Genomic DNA, 20,206 nt, shown 5'->3' on the forward strand with positions numbered 1-20,206 from the left:
TTAATAACACTATGCAATTCAGATAATTTAAAATTAATGTTTACAGTTACTTTAATCAATCATAAGTAAAAATATTTCCATAGACTGATTAGACTCCACAGATCCTGAAATACCTTTTAAATAGCTAGCTGCTTATACCTGACACCTTTGTGATCAGTGAGCATTACATGTGCACTAGAAGAACCTTCTGCAAAAGGTTCTGCAAAAGAGATTCTGAGAACACTGAATGATGAAAATACAAGGCTGACATCTCTTCCCAAAAACACAGTCAGCTTTTTGGTGGTATGTTCTCCTTTAATGCATACAGATTTCGATAGCACTTCAGTGAAAACAATTAACAGATAGACACACTATTATACTTCTTCATAATTCAGTTACTCAATTTCAGCTAGCTGTTGATTCATTTTGCATAAACCATCTCAGAACCTACATTTTTAGTGGCCTCATTTCAGTCAGGGATTTGGTTTTAGATGTTGGTTTCAATACATATGATTCAGTTTTCCTAGACCATTTAAATTAATGCAAACTTTGCATCCCTTTAGTGTCCTTTCTACCAAAGTCTAAAGCTTAAAAATTAGGGTAAAAATTAGGGTCACTGAGTCAAAATTGTTCCTACAGTTTTAGCTGGAGCCCCTAGCACATACACTTTCTGGTCCGGATTTGGATTGCACACTACTTTCAACAGAAGTCCCACCTGACTGAATGGAGAAGGTCAAACTGGCCTGAGACTAGACGAATTTCATTTGGTAAGAGAGCCCTGGACTACCATGTTGGAAGGTACGAAAGCAACAGAGACTTCAAAAAAAAAAAAAGGGGGTGGGGAGTGGAGAGAGATGATCCAGTACTAATTCAATAAATGTTTCAAAAATACCCTGATTCTACCCCTGCCTCTGCCACACAGCTTGGTGATACCGTAGGAAATCACTGCCATCAAAATTGTACCTACCTTGCAGATGTATATTCTTTATTTTCTGACCTGAAATACTCATATCCGATTTGCCAAAGATAAACCTATTACAGCTGAAGTCAGTGGAGCTATAAGTGCTTAATACACTGGAAAACGAGGATTCTACTGTTTCGCATTTGGCACTCTCCAGTCTTGTATCTGTGAACTGGAGATAATACCCCCTCACCTCATAAATGTATTATGAAAATAAATGTTCATTAAACATTTATGAGACTTTCCAGGACCATAATGACGCTTATTACAGCAAAGCCCAATAGGAAATTAGTTCTCCATTCAGAAAAGCACTGAACATCATGCTATGTATAAGGCATGGGCTATGATGACATAGTATCACACAGATGATTACATAGCAAGCATGAACCATCATAAAATACCCTAAGTAAGGCAGAGTCTTACATAAAATTTACATAAAACAATACCAAAGATAGTATTTTATAATGGGAAGCACATGGCAATCTAGTGATGTGTTACACTATCTGTAACATTATGTTTGTCTGCAAAGCAAAACAAAGTAAAATTAAATGAACAAAACCAAGCAAACTCATCAGAACGGCATTTTTTGCCCTTGAAAATGTACTCAGCCATTTTGGACAGTGCTCCTTTGACATTAATATACAGCATGCTATAGCAAATTAGTCCTTCAGACATTATTTTACTTCACTGATAGAGTAGTTTTGCAACAATATACAAAGACAATGTTTAATGTCACTCCCTCATAAAAGAACACCACTTAAATTGCTATCTTCAGCTGCTATTACTCTTGCTTGTAACTGTGTATCTTGATATAACGTTTCCCAGAGGCTGAAAAACCTTACCAGAAGTTTACTGACTGGAGAAAGGGGAGGAGAAAAAATCTGCGAGAGAGGACACTCCAGTTCCAACAGGGTGTTACTCTTTGGCCATGGTTTCACAACAGATGAAACCTAACCCTTAAGGAAGACAGGAATCATTGAGAAAGTTCACTCCCCTGCTGAGAGAATTAAGGGGTGGCCACAAGACAAACCAGGCCAGGACACCTAACAGTAGTTAATTAGAAGCATCACTTTGTCTTAGAACGAGGACAGAATTTAAGGATATAAACAGCCTTCGTTTCCTGTAGGACATAACAACGGAGGAAAAGAGGAAAAGATATTTTGAAATACGCTTTTGGAAAATAATCATGGTCTGAGAAAAAGCAGAACCACAAACATATGCTTTCTTAATCAAGCCCAACACAAAAATACTATGATGTTCTAACATCCAAAGAACAAAATATTAACAACAAAAATCCCAAAAGAAATAGAAACATGCATAAGTCTATAAATAACAATGGGAGACTGCCACTGTGGAAAAGTCACAGTGGACATATTCATTCATGAAAGTAAGAGCTGCAATTTAAGGTGACTAAGAGGAAGCTTTTACAGGAGGTGGAAAAAAAAAAAAAAAAGAATAGCAAGGATAAAATTCAGTGCATATCCCTCCTGAATTTGTATTCCTGACATTTCAGATTTACTTGCCAGACTGCACAGCCATTATTCAGACTCTGAAGACCAACATCAGTTTCCTTCACCTTATGTCTTGCCTTTTTCAGCTCGTCTCTTTGCAGTCTCAGCTTCTGTCATTTAAATTATTGCAACAATAATTTAATAACACTACAGTGGTGTAACCATTGTTTCATAAAAACGTTTGGTAACTATTAGTCTTTGAACCTATTGGACCAACTAAGCCCGCAGAATCTACTTCATTGTCCAGTAAACTACTCATTTGCTGGCATTTGCACTTCCCATCTCCTCCTAACTCAAGTATGTCCAGTAACACACGCAGCGTTGCTATCATTAATGGTAATACACAAGTATTCCTGAGGGTGAAACCAGACATATCCTTCTCAATTAGTCACTGCTTCAGTAAGAGATTATACCATTTCAGACCTCCCAGGCCCTGTAGAAAGAGCAATCATAGAAATAACCCTGCATATAATGACAGCCACTTAGTTTAAAATAAAAAAAAACAAACAGAAATAGATCTTGAATTTAAAAAATATAGATGTTGACAGAATACAAGGGACTGATTAACAAGGTTAACTGGGAAGCTCATGAATCTGGATACAGAGAAGGACTGTGATTTATTCAAGTAAAAGCACAAAACCAATCAGAAGTATCATAGCCCTTCATTTCCAAAACTAATTTGATGAGAAACTACCTCAAAAAGCACACAGAAATAAACAGTCCACCAAGACTTCATGAAAATAAAGACTGTACAGTAAAGAGGAATATAGTTAAAGAGGTAATTAACAACCTGAATTAGACTTCGCAACTGATATGAAGTAGTGAAAGATTCTTCAGATTTGCCAAAGAAAATTAAGGAATATGGTTGCCAGTATACTTTAAAGACAGGTGGCCCTCAAATTTTAATTTCTATTAGCTTTCAAGAGTGCTGGTTGAACTACTTGGCTTTTATTCCTACACTGAATATCAGTTATGCCTATCCAGCAGCAAGATGGACAATGGAAATTAAACTCCAAGCACCAGAGACAGAAATGAAAGCCCAGAAACTGAATGCACCGAGGTGAGCAGCATGGGAGGAGCTCAGCTGTGCTCCTCTAGAAATGCTGACACAGTTATCTCCAGGGCCAGTAGCAAGACTTTTTAATCTTGACAGTCAAATGAGATACAGGTGACGGAGAAAAAGTATTATATTACATTTATATTTAAATGGAAGGATGGCAGCTACAGGCTGACAAACCTAAAATGAAACCCCTTAACTTCGGAAATGCCTGTGAGAAAGAAATAAAAACAGTGAGTAAAATTGGCTAAATTACGATAATCAAACTACATAAAAATTACCATACTGGATAGCCATAGGATAGGATAGGATAGGATAGGATAGGATAGGATAGGATAGGATAGGATAGGATAGGATAGGATAGGATAGGGAGGAGCTTGCTCAAAAGAGGTTCTTTGAGTCACTGTTTACATACAACACATTAAAGGTGTATCTCTAAGAACTCTTCATTTTCATCTCTCTCCGATAAATTATAGAGGCTAACCAAGCATTTGGAGAAGATGCTGAAGAAATTTAAGCTCTTTATTGTTGAATATAGTCTTAGTAACATGTTTTAATATACAATTTTACTAATTTTGTTTCCCTAAAGAAGAGCCATGTTTTTAAGTAGATGAATTGCTGTAGCCTTGCAGCTTCTAAGTATGACAAAACAGTAAAGTGACAAGGAAGAAATCCCACTACAGATGGGAGTAATTCTCCAAACCAGGGTACTGGATCACTTTCATGAGCTTTATGTCTGTAGCAGAATTAAAAAATACTGAAAAAATTAAAAGGGAGCACCTTCAGCAAGGTGCTAACAGGTGTGGCAACTGATAATGTATGTAAATATAACATAATTAGCCTATCATCTTGTCTCCAACAGTGACCAAAAACACATGCTGAAGAGCACAATGAGTAGTCTTCTTATGCACTCTCCCACACTACAACCACCTGAGGCCCAGGGTTTTCCTGAGATGTGCTTCATTCTATACATTTAGCCAGCTTCTAGGCTCTTCTATGCATTTAGAGAGTTCCCTCATTCATTTTGTCCACTGTCATCTTCAACACATGAAAACTTGTATTCTCCATAATGTATAGTGGCAAGATGTTCCACAACTTAAGCACATACTGTTTGAAAAGCCACCTCCAGGTGGATTGCTGATTACTTTATTGTTAACTGGTTTTCTAGATATGCAAAAAGCGGTAGATTTGGGTCAGGAGGAAACAGCAATGAAACTCCTTAACCAGATTTTGGCTGATGTCATACAATATTTTTATTAATTACCCTGCCACAAATGTTGTAAATGCTCTGAGGAAATCTGCTGACCCAGCAGAGCTAGAAGACAATACACAGACGCTTAAAAGTGGAATGAAATTCCCACTGTGCAATATGCAAGATCATAACCATGAGGACAAACTAAATAGATTTGTACCACAGACTGGAAGTTCACTAATTCATAGACCTGTGTGGAAAAGACCCTCTGTGTACAAGGTGATCACAGCATGGCTGTTGGCTGCCAATCTGACACAAAAATGGAAATTCAGCTTCAGGATGTAGGAAAAGAGATAGTTCCAGTAAAGATAAGCAACACTGTGCAAAGCTCTGGTTAGACCTCACCTACAGTATTGTACACATTTCTATGAAGATTAACTCAATCAAAATAGAGATAGGAAAACTCTCTGTTTCATCAAATGGAGAGTCTATCAAATTAATAGAAGGAGTAAGACTTTCTTTACTAATGTACTGACATACAAGTACAGGTAGAGGAAGAAACATTCAAGAACTACCTGAGCTGAGTGGCAACACTAGCAAAAAACCCCTTGGGTGTTAAAAAAATATAAATTTAAAAAATAAAATATTTTAAAAGATTCCAAGTTGTTACATCAAATGTGATAAAATAATATTCCAATGGGAACAGTAAGAAGAAAAGAACAACAAAAGAAATGGATATATTTAAAATGGAGTTAGATAAACCCACAAAGAAACATGTGATCTGCCTCCAGTAGAAGGGTCCCGGATTCAGAGACGTAGTTTGCTCTTTCCAGTTGTCTATTCTTAAATAAAACATAGACTACCACACAGAAAAGTCATGACATTTCAGATAATATCACAATCTGAGTATATAGCTTGAATGTCTTTTAGTCCAATTTCATCTTCCTTTTCTAACTGGAAAAACTGCCAGACAAAGCTTTTTTTCCCACCGTCTATCTTCCTTTGCCATCAGCATCCCTCCTTTTTCTTCCTTTCTTTCTTCCTGCATTTTCTCCAAGTTCTTCATTCTATGTCAACAGTTCCAGCACCTGTGACATCCTGAAGTTTTACCAATAATTAAAAAATTTCACAAATAATTCTTATTCCTATTTTTTATGGTTATGATTTTCTTCACATCTGTAGTGAAAATTACCAATCTTGTTACACAAGGCAAGGATGAGCAGCAAAGGCCCAAGAGCAGTCTGCAAATCAAGATGATAAGACTGTGTCCACATCCATCCAGAATGTATTCTTTGGAGAATAACAACACAGAACATTACTAAAAATGAAACTGTTAAATTCTTGCTGAATTTAATGCAATACCTTTGCCTTCTCATTTAGGAAAGTAGACTATTCACTTTCAAGATTTCTTTCCTGATAGCATACACACTGCAATGATACAGAGGACCACACTATCTCATCCTGCAAATACTTCTACTTAGCCTGCAAGTCTCTACAGAGCTTTTAGGGTTTCATTATTGCTCAGATGTGGTTCAGAAAACACTAAGGTAATTTGTTCCCCTTTGATGTCCTTAAAGAAAATCATTCCTTCAGAGAAATCGCTTTCTACAGAGCTAGAAACAGGATGTGCTTCCTAAAAAAAAGCAGGATACCTTGTATATTTTCTGCAACCACTTCCACTAGAGGACATACATGCATGTAAAGCACACGTCTATGTCACAGGAGACAAGTTTTGCAAGTCATCTAGCCACAACAACACAGTGCTCTGTGTATGTTAATTTATCATACATAAACTTTGCATCTCAAATAAATGCCTTACAAAAATCAGAAGCAGAAGGAAATTACAGATAAGGGTACTGCTAAGGGGAAAAGACTTTGTGATAAACCTCCTCCTAAACTGTACTGCTACTAAAATTTTAACAAAATTTTATTGTCACTGTTTTATTTATTTGCCTGTTGGGGTTTTTTTCCTAGATTAAACAGTTTACATTCACAAAAAGATTGTACCATACTTCTTATGTCTCTATTACATGGCAGTCTGCAGTAGCAAGCACATGGAAGACTCCAAGAACATCTCCTTCATCAGAAGAAAACCTTAAAGCCACATACTCCTGCTACTGCTCTGTGTTAGAAGAAAGCAAGATGCTGACATCTTGTCCTCCAGCCATACAGGCTCCCCAAGTCTAACACAAAGTTCTTCAATGAAAAATTGTACTGAAGTGTTGCAAGACTATAGTTACTGTACAAAAAGGAAACAATTTAATCTGTTCAAAATAGATATTTAATTATCATAAAACCCACTTGATCAAGATTTAATTGCAGTATATTAGCATTTACATAACAGACAACTTTGTTTCATTAGGTACAAGAAACATGCATAGAAGGAAGACATATACCTGTAATTCACAGTGATAACAATGATGCCTCATTCTTGATTAATAAATTAAGCTGAGAAATAATAGATGAACATGGGAGAAGTACTCTGCCTGTACAAAACAAGCAGTTATTAAAACAAGAACTTGATTTTTAGAAAATTAAGGCTCAGTAATGTTCCAAATTCCCTCTGAGCCTTGCCACTCTTTCAAAAGATAGCTATGAAAGAAACAAAAATCATCTGAAAAGCTGTCACATAATACCAGGACATTAATGCTATATCATGAGATGTCACTGTCAGAAGTGGTGAAAACTAGACAGAAGCATGCTTCACATTTAGCAAATGATCCACAAGATCTACAGAAATAGAGATCCTTCCTTCTTTTCATAATAGATTATTATTAGCTACACCTGACTCCATAATACAAAGCACCAAGTCAAGGTTGTTTACATTTTTCCCAAAGAAAGAATTCATCCAGAGGGTTATTTATTAACTTTTTCTTTTAGTATTTTATTTTATGCCCTTGGTCGACTAACATCTGTTAAACATTCAATCTCAGAAATAAATTATATTCTAAGCCAGATGTAAGTTTGCAGCAGACTACCAAATTACAGAGAAAATAACTGACTAGGTACATTTAATATTCTGTTGAAAGTATTATAAAAGTGGCCCCTATTTCTAAGGTGGTGTACACTGAATAAACTTTGACGCTGATAAAGTTGATTTTTTTTTTTTTTAATTCATAAGAAACTTGAAGTAGAGATTCACGATGCTAGCCAAGTGTTCATCTCCTGGAGATAGCACACAGCAGTCATTCATTAAGACACAGTCAGGTTTTCTACTAGGATGCTACCTGTAATACCTACAATCTTGTAACAAACACTCAGAAAAGATTCACTAGTGAACAGAAGATTTTAAAAGTCCTTTTAAGGACTGTTAAGATTTTAGAAGACATTTCTAGTGATTTTTAAAAGACTTTTCCATCAGTTACCTAACGTTAAATGTAAAGTTCCTACATATGTCTAGCTTTAATCAGTCTTAGACTATAATTCCTTGGTATGCAATGAACTTAAAATAAAAGCCTTAAATAAAAGAATTGGAACCTCGTCATTGCAATTCATACATATTACTGTCTATACAAGTAGTGGGTTCTCATTTCTCCTGAAATGAAGAACATGAATCACGTGAATGGGACACCAACTTCACACACACACACATATATATATCAAATCTCCAGAATGACTGGCACTGCTTAAGGGCAACAGGCCAGTTAATACAAGGTGGCACAGCTCTATCAAAGTAAAATTAAGTTTATTCAGTGTACACCACCTTAGAAATGGGGGGAAAAAAGTCATTCAAACCACTGTTCTAATTGCATTATAGTGTCAGTTTCACTATATCCTTCAAACCTTCCTCAAAGACAAACCTGAATATTTTCAATATATCATTTTTTCTGTCTTGTTCTTGCTGTTTTAATTTGAAGAAAGAAACATACTATGTAAAGTCTGTACTAAATAAAAAGTTCTTACTCCTGTACAGTAGATTTTTTTCTAGTTCAGCATCCTCAGCACCTGAAGTACTATGACTTTTTGTTGCACAACTCATCCACCCATCCCTACTTTAAAGATTACTATGTGTAGCAATATATTGGCTTGGGGGTTGGGGTTTTTTTGTGCAGCTATATTGTCTCATATATCTTTGTAGTACACTATATTTTCCATGATACTCATCAAGTTAATTTAAAGTCTCAACTCAGTCAAAAACCTTGATGGTTACACTGTATCACATCAGCAAAGGCTCTGCCTGCCAAGATTTAAGACAGCTAACAAAAATAATTAACAGAAGTGTTTGCACATGATTTAAAGTGCTTACAATCCAACCATTCAAATTCTATGAATTTTTTTTAATAGACAGAATCAAATAACCACCATCTGAAAAACAAGCACGTGCAAATCAATTGTCAAGCGGTAACAACAAAAACTAACAATCACAACCTCCTCATTCTCTTGCCTCAATATAAACCTCCCAGTTTGGTCAAACACTAGTTTTCTGTAAGCCTTACAGGTTTACCGTACCACCTCTACTTTGATTTCAAGAAACTGAAGTTACTACTTCAGCAGACGAACGTATGCTTGTATGGTTTCCTAAGTCTTAATAAATTAGGCAAACTACCACACACTGTGTCCACACACAGGACATTTCTTTATCCAAATACCACAGCTTTACTGAATCTTAAAATCATCCCATAAAATTACCCATAAGCAATGGAAGTCAAATACACCTAGACTGTACCACTCCAGTTATCACAGATAAAACTTATAAGCACTAACAGAGACCACCTGCTGTCCTAAACTTACCCCATTGAAACGATCTCTGCAATCATCAGTAGAAATACCTAGAGACTAAAGTACACTCTAGTCGGTAACTGAAAATCATTTATTTGAGAGTAGCACTGTCATATTTTGAGAAAAGATGGAGTGAATTTTAAACATTCTGGATGCTGAACTGGAAAGCTGGAAAACAATGTTAACTTAACCTATCATGGACTTTAAGCAAAAAGCTTTTGCTTGTAATAACAACCCAGATATCTTTGGAATCCAAACAACACAGCTTTCAGTTGCTATACTAGTTTGGAAATTGAGCTAGAAAAAAATACTAACAATGCTTCCAGATCCTACACAGGAGAATCTCCTACTAGCATGCGAAAGATGCATGAGGAGAACAATTCTGTTACTAAGATGAATGCCAGAATCACCTGAAATTCTTAAGACCAATCTTAAAACTTTCATGTTGACTTTCCTGAGTCAACATTCAAGAATGAAGAGACAAGCACTCTCATGTTTAACAAGCCAGATGTCATTTTGATAGCCACTAACAGTGAGGTAGATAAAGTTGCAGAAGCACCAGAAACTGTTATGAGGGGAAAGAGGAAAAGGGCTAGGAAAAGAAAACCAAAGGTCTTGTGGAAATGGAGGGATTAGTATGATGCAACAGAAGATGAGAAATCAAAGTGAAAATTGACATCTGCAGAGATTGGAGCAGAGGGGCAAAATTAATCTCAATGGTTCACAAAGTTAATTTGAGTAATTACATTGGGTTTGTCCAGACAATTTCATTTGGAGGTGGGGAAAAGGATATATCATAGTTTCATGGAGAGATGTTACAGAGGAGTGACATTCCTGTAAAGCAGAAGGAGCTGCAGCCCTCCCTTCCCATCATCACTGCATAATGTCACATACATGCTCCAGTGGCTGCACTCACTTACGAACACCAGCTCCAAACCCTTGGTGTACGCATCCTTTATATTCATATATGGAGTTATACTGCAAATCTGTTATTTATTTTTCTGTCTTAAAGTAAGAAAAATCCAGATTCAGATCATAGGCAGTGAGAAGTCCATAACCATTTATTACTGCAATTTTAATGAAAAAGTAGAGAATATGTTTTTCAGCTAATTTAAAATTTTCAGATAAAGAAATATTTATTGAGGGAAGCTAATGTTTGTAACATAGCATTTTTACTGAATATATACCTGATTATTTGACACCACATCTGGAGTATTGTGCACAGTTCTGGGCTCCCCAGTACAAGACAGATATGAACATGCTGGAGCTAGTCCAGCAAAAGGTTGGGAAGATGACTAAGGGGTTGGAGCATCTGTTATATGAGGAGCAGCTGAGAGAACTGGGATCATTTAGCCTGGAGAAGAGAAGACAAGGCACAGAGGAATCTTATCCCAATGTGTATAAATACTTGATTGGAAGGAGTAAGAAGATGAAGCCAGACCCTTCTCAGTGGTGTTAAATGAGAGGACAACAGGCAACAGGCACAAGTTGAAACACACGAAATTCTACTTAAACACAAGACAAAACATTTTTACTGTAAGGGTGATTCAACATTGGAATAGGTAGTCCAAAAAGGCTGTGGAGTCTTGAAGATATTCAAGAACAAGATCCTAAGCAACTTGCTCTAGCTGACTCTTGAATGGGTTGGACAATTCCCAGGGGTCCCATTCAACCTCAACCAGTCTGTGATTCTATACCTAAAAATAAATATATTTGTTCCAGTTATTTGTCCAATAACTACTGAACTTTCAGTAGCTAATTTAGCTGGACAATTACTCTCTCATTAGCATGTGCCCTTACAAGAATTCAGAGAACTAACACCAAGCAAGTGTTCTTTTTGCTCGGTTTTAACAAAAAGGCAAGAAAAAGCAGAAGGTATATCACAAAAAAAAAAAGAACCTCAATGACAAAGCATGCAAAGAAAGAATTATACTTGGTTTTTGTTACGCCGCAGTAAAGAAAAAACATACTGACCTTGATTTTTCACATTTTCACATTAATTTTATACAGAAAGGACAGAGTTATATGAGTATAAACCAGTAAATTATAATGGACAAGCAAGCCCAAACTATTCATTTGTTAATGTTTTCAGTTTGTTTGTTTGTTTGTTTTTAAAATCTGCATCTTTCAGGCCACATAGGCTGCCAGTTTTAACACAGTGCCATTTCCAGTAAAGTATAAAATGTTATTAGACACCAAAATTTTGAATACTTTAAGCACTTATCTCATTTTCTGCAGTTGAATGGCAAGCCCAAATCTAGTTTTTGGTTCCCCATCAAAGTCCTGGAGCCCTATACAGATGGCCTCGCTTTAAACAAATAATAAACTTCTCACACTATTTTCAGAAGTATTAAATTATCTTCTTCTCTTACTTACAACACAAATGATTACAGTGCAAGTAAGGTTGTCTTACTCTGCTTCTACCTTGAAGCCGTTCACTGAAAGAACTGTAAACAGACCACAATAAACAGAAGAACATAATACCATCATGGGTGAAAGACTAAAACAATTACTGGAGATTTATCAAAAAAAGATTTAAAGAGAAAAAGCTGCAAGGTGTTTTAAAGTTGCAGGATTTTTCAGATTACTGAGAAATAATCTACAATGAAAGCTGGAAATGATTCAACATCAGTGCTCTCAGTCTTCATAATGCAATGTGGCACATGCTACATGAAACAACGGATGAGTTCGTTAACCTTTAAAGACATATGAACATACTATAATTTTTGCAAAAGCAACAACTGACAGTACTACTCCTGTTTGGAGGCAATTGTTCCTCACTACTCCCATCAGCTGTAGTACAGTAATTTTAAACCAAACCAGAATGCCAGCGGCTCAGCCACCAAGCCCTCCCACCCCAGTCATTCAACACACACACACGACCTGACACAGGGAAGCTGTAGTGAGAGATCTGCTAGAGGATTTTCTCAGCCCTTCCACAGTGAAAGCAGCCTTTGCTTCTCTTCTTCCCCTGAGTACAGTAAGAAAGGGCATTTTGAAGCATTGCAGGTAACTGCAGCAAGAATGACCAGAGTCAATGATGTACAAAGCTGGACATGAGCTGTGAGAGAAGGAGGCATGTACAGGCTGCAGCCCTTATCATACATTCATGGCTAACATATTAAAGATTCAGTAAAACAGATAATATGCACCCTACTTTGAAATTTGAGTGAAATGCTACCTCAAGACCTTTACCTTAAGAAAACAACGTACATTAGCTGCTATTTACTGCATCTATTAAAAGAAAAACAAACCACAAACAAAAAACCAACCAAAACATCAAACCAAAACAAAAAGCCCAACTACTAACAGAATAAAACAAAGCCCTAGCTACGTATAAGTAACTAAGCTAGTGTTAACCTGCATGACTGAATGTCAGCCACAGGTTATATGGCAAGGACAGCAGTCCATATGCAAAATAGACCCCTTCACTCTGTCTGCCTCACAGCAATAACCTCTACTGAAGGAAAAAAATGGGGACACCTGAGCAGGATACACATGAGCTACCTGTGAGGTCACTGACCATTCAGTTCAGCTGCCTTTCAAAGAACAGGTATAATACATAGTGAAGACTATAAGCCATGAATATTTTGCAGCTGTAGAAGAAACGTAAACTAGAAGAGCATAATGATGCTCTTCATAAAGGTATTGTGAAATAGGCACTATGGGAAAGTACTCTTTAAACTCAGGGACAACATTTGTACCGCTCCTGCACCTCCCCCAAGAGGAGTATTAATTAGTTGTGTACAAATCGACTGTGAGTAGTAATTTGGCTGGAAGTTTTTGACTGGAAGTGGGAAGGCTAGTCCAGAACTTTGTTCAATGTGAGTAATGGAAACAAGCATTGTTTCATTTCCAGAGGAAACTGGCAAAAATCTGCAAAACTTCAATGATGGTGCTCAACCAAGTCATTGTTTTTGTATGACGCATTCATACATACACATGGCAGCAACTGATTCCTCTGAATTCTGAAGTTTTAATAAAAATGAAGCAGCCCAAAACTAACTTCTGTCACCCCTAAACTTACTTTTGTTCCTACTGAAGTCAATGGCAAAATTTGACTGCCACAGACTAAGTTCATGCCTCACCGCCTTTGTTTTCCGTATCACAGTCAGTAGTGCACGGACTGTGTGAAGTTCAAACTTTAGCACAAAGATACATATTTTCACTGTGGTACTGCTTTTATTTGAAAACTGAATTTATATATGCTCTATTTAGCTCATGGTTGCACAATACACATTACTATCAGGAGCTTAGTATTGCATAAAAGGGATGAAGTAGCTGACATGAGTGTTTATAAAAACAAAATAGCTAGCATAAATTGACAGTGTGCTTCCCTCTGTCAAGCCCCTTGATATTAACAAGTAATGTTCTATATATACACCAGTTATTCTTTTCATTGTGTTACACAACACAATTACTAACTCTTGGTAGCTTTGATTACAAATCAGATGTGGAGCAACCTTACCTTGTCATATATCAGAATTTAAACTGCTCCTGACAACCTTAAAACATGGGGGGTTTTAAGGTTCACAGTTATCTTTTAGCTTTATTAGCTTTATTGACACTACCGACATATGAATTTTATCTTAATACATTTGCACTTTTTTGTTGCATAAAACTGTAAAAATGCTTCATAGACAACAAGAAATAAAAGGAAAGGAAAATTATGGTTCAGTTACCTGCAATGATTATTTATGGCCTTGTTTGGACCCCTGGGCAGATCACAACAAAGTTGCTGTGTGGTGCTTCTCTTACATAATGAATCATACTCTGCACTTACAATAAACACACAGGTACAATTCATGATTGCATTTGTCACTAAGGACTGCAATAGGAAATCAGAAAAAAGTCTGCTGCTGGAGAGATTAGCAAGTTTCGGAATGGGCAATGCCATTAGTCACACACCACCTTGGTCCTGGTGCCTGAACTGGACCACAACCCCAGCTACAGCAATAAAAATCACAAGAAAGCTTCAGTCCCTCTCACATCTCACTGACCAGATCTGCATACACAGTGTATCCACTGAAGCAGGACTCCGAGAAGAACACTGTTAAGAGGGCCAGCATCCAGAATCCATACGTAAGAAGGGCATCTGCATTTACTGGATTTCTAACGGTAAGAACAAGTATGCTCAAAAACCTCTTCCTTCAACTGCCACTGCCTAGCAGAAGGAGCCGCAGGTCCTTGACACCTGGAGAGAGCCCAAAAAGGAGAAGAGGCAGGGATCAGCAGGAGAAGAAGGAAGGGATTAAAATATTTTGCTATTGTTCTACCTACCCTTAGGTTTCTATACAGTATATTCTATACCTATGCTGTAATACCTCCCCCCCTCCTCTTCATGCAGCAATATGGACCCAAAACATTTTTTGTATTGGTGTTTGTATCGCTGCCTGCACATCAGAGATACTGATACATGATTGATTGTTGCTGCTCTAATCTTCTTGGTGGATACAAACTGCAGCTTCCTAGTGTCTGGATTAACAAGCAAGAACCTGAAGTGCCTTCCTGCCATCTGGATCGTCAGCTGAACACAAAAACAAAAACAGAATGGAAAACATTGGTGTTGAAATTGTAATATGCTCCTGCAGGCCTGATCCAGAAATGGAGGCCATGGAATACATGATCACCCTCCACTTAAAAGAATGATGACTGGCCTGGTTATGGAATCAGGTCATCTACCCTGTAACCAACTCTGTCATGGCGTTTGAGGGGAGAGGGGGTTGGCATCTGCTAGTTCCATCATCATTTAGAAAACATTATTTGTTAAGTCATGCCCAAATTTTATAGATAGTATCTTTATGGAAAATAAACACGCCAGTTAGATGAGGGAGGATTATTCACTTGTTCTGTCAGCAAGACGTTTCTGGAGGATTTAAAGCAGAGGAGGTAGAGTTGGAAAGACTGGAAATTTATTGATGCATGTGCAATGTCTATGAGGGCTTCTGTTTCTCCTGCACCTCCATTTTGGATTATTCTAAACATTGGCAATAGCTACACAGCTGCTTCCTTTCGATAAAAGGTTGAAGCGTATTTAGCCAATTAAAAGCTATGCAAATGTTTCACACATAACTTCCAGGAATTTGTTCTGCATGATGAATTTTTATTACTACAAAAAGTATTTATCAAATGATTTAGTTAAGTATTTCCTTACTGTAAACAAGTGCAAGGCTACAGAAATGTGCAACATTATCATAAAATGGGAAAGCAAGGAAGTCTTAGAAAGTATAGTATCAGTGTTAAGATGATACAGATCTCTGTGCCCTGCTGTCCACAGGTGCACGTGCACACCCCATACAATCCCTTCTGAACTCATCAGAGAATCATGCATTTTACGTTCAAAACAGTTTAATCAGCACACATCTTCTGGTTTCCAGTAGTGTTCATCACCTCATTATTTAGGTACCAGACAGATAAGTATCATCTGCAAAGCAAGACTTAATAATAATCTTCTTTCTAGACAAGACTCCAGAGAAAAAGGTCTTTTATCCAATCCTCTGGAGGAGAATCAAAGTTTAAGACTTCACCAACTTAATTTTGAAATAGCCTGGACTAAAGGAATAGTCAGTGTTACTCAATCTTCTGGCACCCTTTTGATTTTTCTCTGGAATATTCATCAAATAACAGCCACTCAATCCTTTTTAAATCCATTAATGTCTTCCAGCACAAAAACACATCCCACTGTTGGTACACACCCACCCTGTGTTTCTTTTTAGCAAAGAGACAAAAGGGGCCAAGTCTCTCCTTCGTTAACTGCACCCTAGAGAGGACTAGCCATACATGAGCTCAGACTCTGGACTTAGCACCACTCCATCCTAACATGTCTCCCAGTCAAACCCCCTCTCCATCCTTAGTCTTTTGTGGTTACCTGGTTAGCCCAAGCAAACCAGACCAATAAGGGGAAAAAAGAGACAGATGTTCCACTTCTGCGACACAGTAACTCCTAACATGTACTTATTTTAATCCACATGATTTAGTCGTGTTTTTACAGAAAATTTATAAGCTTCATGGTTTGTGCATCTGGATTTAACACCCCATCCTCTCCCCACTCCCCCTTTCCCCCCTTTAAAATATAAAAAATGTTAAAGCATCAATTATAAAAAGCTTTGGAACAAAGGGCAGATGCAAATACATTAATGTAAGTAAACTATAACAAGCTAAATGTAACAAGACATACAAGTCTTGTACAGCCATACTCCTTACTGTTCTAGAACAGTTCACTTTGAAGCAATGAAACTATCTTTTAATTTGACAGTATTTTGAATATAAAATCTTACAAAAGAAGACTGAAAAATGCTAGAAGAGGACATCCAGTCTATCCCAATACCTAACGTGCTACATTAAGTATAATCTAATAAATAATTAAATAATTTATATTTACGGGTAACAAATAGGCAGACATAAATAGGAAAAAAAAAGTGTTCAGCAAACGCCATATTTTCAGTATCACAACTAAATATTACTGTAACTGCACAAAAAAAGTCCTCATGCCCTACCACTACAGCAGAATTGAAGTCTTTTTCTAATACAGCAGTAATAAAAAGAATGAAAGGCTATTTTCAGAATACTGTATTTCTAATTTTTTTAAAAAAAGAGGAATGAACAACAGAGAAGGTTGTAGCACAACAGTCAGACTGCAGCAAACATCTGGTGGGTAAAAAAAGGGTAGCCAAAACATTTCCAGAAGAACACAATTCGTAGTGAAAATGGAAAGTGCGAACTTACATCCTCTGGTTTATCATTTTGCCTGGCCCTACAGTAAGGAACCACAAATGAAGCACAGGTATACTTCTGTGTGTAATACACCAAAACTGGCTACAGACCAACTTCCAATATGCTTTAATGAAAGATCTGTCAATGCTTTCTAACACCTACAAACAACCTATGAAAGAGACTGATTATTAGCTTATAATATCATGTGAATTTATGTGAACTCACTTTCACATAAAAAGGTATACACTGCAGATGCATCAAAAGATCTTGTACAAATTTAGTCCATACTACAAAAGGCAGACAATTGAGGTACTCAGATGGCAAACTTCTGCAGACTTTTCAAAATAAATGTCATACAAAGTGTATTTAACACATAATGATAATATTGCAAGCAGGCAGATAATTGCATATGCAACCCTTGTTTGCCAAAGTATCGCAGCTATCATCTTTGTAAGACCTGTTCAGAGAAAAGCATTACTCAAAAACTCATGTGTGGTTACAAACAAGATTTAACTATTCTTTTTATAAAAATACTTTTATTTTCTCCAAATAGATGCTCTTGGCAATCCTTCCATCCTTCAACAGGTATGTAGTACCTAATAGAGTTACAGCACCATTTCTCTACAACTTCCCTTTTACATTTCACTCCACTTGGGAAAAGGAGTTCCACACAAGCCATTTCCCCGTCAAGCAGAGGTAAATCCAGTTCTCTTTCACAGATGCAGTCAACAAGAACAGACAAGTTTGCTTAGGTAAAACATGCCACAGTAAACGAAGACATACGACCTCCACCTACAGTGATCTTGTTTGCTCACTAGAGGAAAGCTAGGACTGATTATATGCAGAGAATGATTTACATTCATGGGACAGATCACAGTACATCCTCTCCAGGTCCTGAAAATGTGCTTCTGCAGCAACAGAAGCCAGTTTGCTCTATCAGTCTTTAAAACGTTGACAAGAACTGCCCTACAAACAACGTTTATTTCCACTTCAAAATACCTCAAAAAATTACAAAGCACAGACAGCAGCATGTTAAGGCAAAGAGAAATTCTAGATATATTTTCAAAAAAGAAGGAGAAATCTGGAATTGTGGGTGAGAAAGAAGTCTAACAGCTGTGATTAGTGAGCTGTGTGTTTATACATCTTTCGACATTATACAAAGCACTGGGTGAATTTCAGACTGCCTCAGATGGCAAAAGTCTGTTGAATGAAACTTGTTGACAGTGTTGTTAAAATAGAAAACTAATATTTCATAGCAAAAAACCACAGCCTGTTATAAATGTCAAATACAGGATTATAAAGCAATGCACAGAGATTCTGGACTTGAATTTCGGTGCATAATCCAACCATCTGTCGACCAGTTGTGTAGCAAAATCAAGATAACGTGGAAATCTCCAAAAGGACAGCCAAATTGTCCTCATTCAGCTACAGCATTTCCCTGCTTATGAACATGCCCGCGGTAATCGCACTCCGCCTGCAGATTAACCTAGCGGAGATGACACTCGCCGCCAGCAAAAGATTGCAAAGGCAATCTTGCCAGATAGGCAAGATAAACAGGGCGCTCAGCGCCCGGCGAAGCAGCCTGCAGAGGCACAGGCAGACTTCGCCGCGCCGGTACTGCCGAGCCGGGCAGGGACCCTTCGACCAGGGCGGCGGGTGCGGGGGGTCCGGGACCCCCAGCCCTCACCGGCCGGGAGATCCGAGGCGGGCTGCTGCCTGGGGGTGAATATGGGGCTGCACCGTGCAGCCGAAAACTTAAACCCGCTGGAGCGGGAGCGGAGCCGCTCCTGACGCCTCTCCCATCGTCGGGATGCCGGCGCGGCGCAGCCCGGGATCGGGCAGGTCTGCGGGTCCCGCAGCTCCCCCAAACACCCTCCTCGCCCAGCGGGGACCCCGCAGGAGAGGTATCCCTGGCCTCCCGAGAAAAAAAACCTCCCAGGGATGCGCCGAGGTGGGAAGTCGCCGGGAAGAGCCGCCTCGCAGCCGCGAGGTGCACCACCGGCCCCGAGGGCGCACCGCACCCGGGACACGGGGCTCCAGCCGCGCCGCCCCGTCCCGTTCCGGAACGCCGGGCGCCGCAGCAAGGCACAGCCGCCGGCACCGGAGCACGGCCGGGGGCCTCCCCCTGCCCAGCCCGAACACCAGTTGCTCGACCTGCGGTGAAGAAGTGGTGAAAGGAGCCTGGGGGCGGCAGCGGAGCCCCGGGGAGAGCAGGGACCCCGGCCCACGGGCGAGGGGTGCTCGCCCTCCACGGGGCAGACCGGAGGTGCGCCCGCGCAGCCCTCCGCTTCTCACCTCCTTAAGTTCCTTGGCCACGTCTTTCAGGTCCCCCAGGACTAATTCCAAATCCTCCACGATAATCTTGATCTGCTCCTTCACCTTGGCTTTGGAGGCTGCCGGCGGCCCCTCGGACGGCGACGAGGAGGAGGATGCGGTCCCCTTGGACTGGGCGGACATCCTTCGGGGCAGCCCGGCGCGGCCAGGGGGGCACGCAGGTCAGGCGAGCGCGGCGGCCGCCGGCCGCCCGGCCCCGTCCCTCCGGCTCCCGGAGCTGCCGCAGCCGCTGCCGCCGCCGCCGCCTGCCCGCCCGCGCATCCCGCGCCGGGGGCGCCGAGCCGCGCCGCGCTCCGCCGGGCGGCCGCGCTGTGCAGCTGCCATCGGCTCCCGGGAGCGGCGCGGGGGCCCGGCTGCAGCCCGCCGTGCGCCGCGCCTGCGCCTCGCCCCGCCCGCGCCGCCGCCCGCTCCGGCTCCAGCTCCGGCTCCGGCTCCGGCTCCGGCCGGGGAGAGGGGCCGGGGGAGGAGCGCCCGCCGCCCGCGGCATCGCCCCCGCCCGCGCTCCCCGGCGGGCGGGGGAGGCAGGGCGACTCCTCCGGAAGAGACGTTCTCCCCCCCCCGTCCCTGCCCGACGGCCCGCGGGGGCGAGTGCATGCCGCTGTCTGTATCACCCCGGAGCCTCCCCGGTGGTCCCCGGGCGCGGGGGTTGGTTCCACCAGCTCTGCCGAAGGACAATGTTTACCCGCCGAAACAGCCCCCCCCCAAAAGGAACACTTTTAGCGGCTGGCTCATTGCAAAAT

At 39.9% G+C, this 20,206-nt stretch overlaps 1 protein-coding gene across 1 annotated transcript in view; it reads right to left on the reverse strand.

Moving 5' to 3' along the window:
• PRR16 (proline rich 16) overlaps positions 1-19,953 on the reverse strand; it is a 166,825-nt gene extending 146,872 nt beyond the window's left edge. Inside the window, 2 exon segments of the mRNA XM_076362962.1 lie at positions 19,428-19,619; positions 19,621-19,953. Coding sequence (XP_076219077.1) covers positions 19,428-19,619; positions 19,621-19,953 — 525 coding nt within the window.
• Between the last annotated feature and the right edge of the window lie 253 nt (positions 19,954-20,206).

The sequence above is a fragment of the Aptenodytes patagonicus genome, chromosome Z (genome assembly GCF_965638725.1).
Source record: "Aptenodytes patagonicus chromosome Z, bAptPat1.pri.cur, whole genome shotgun sequence".
Lineage (NCBI taxonomy): Eukaryota > Metazoa > Chordata > Aves > Sphenisciformes > Spheniscidae > Aptenodytes > Aptenodytes patagonicus.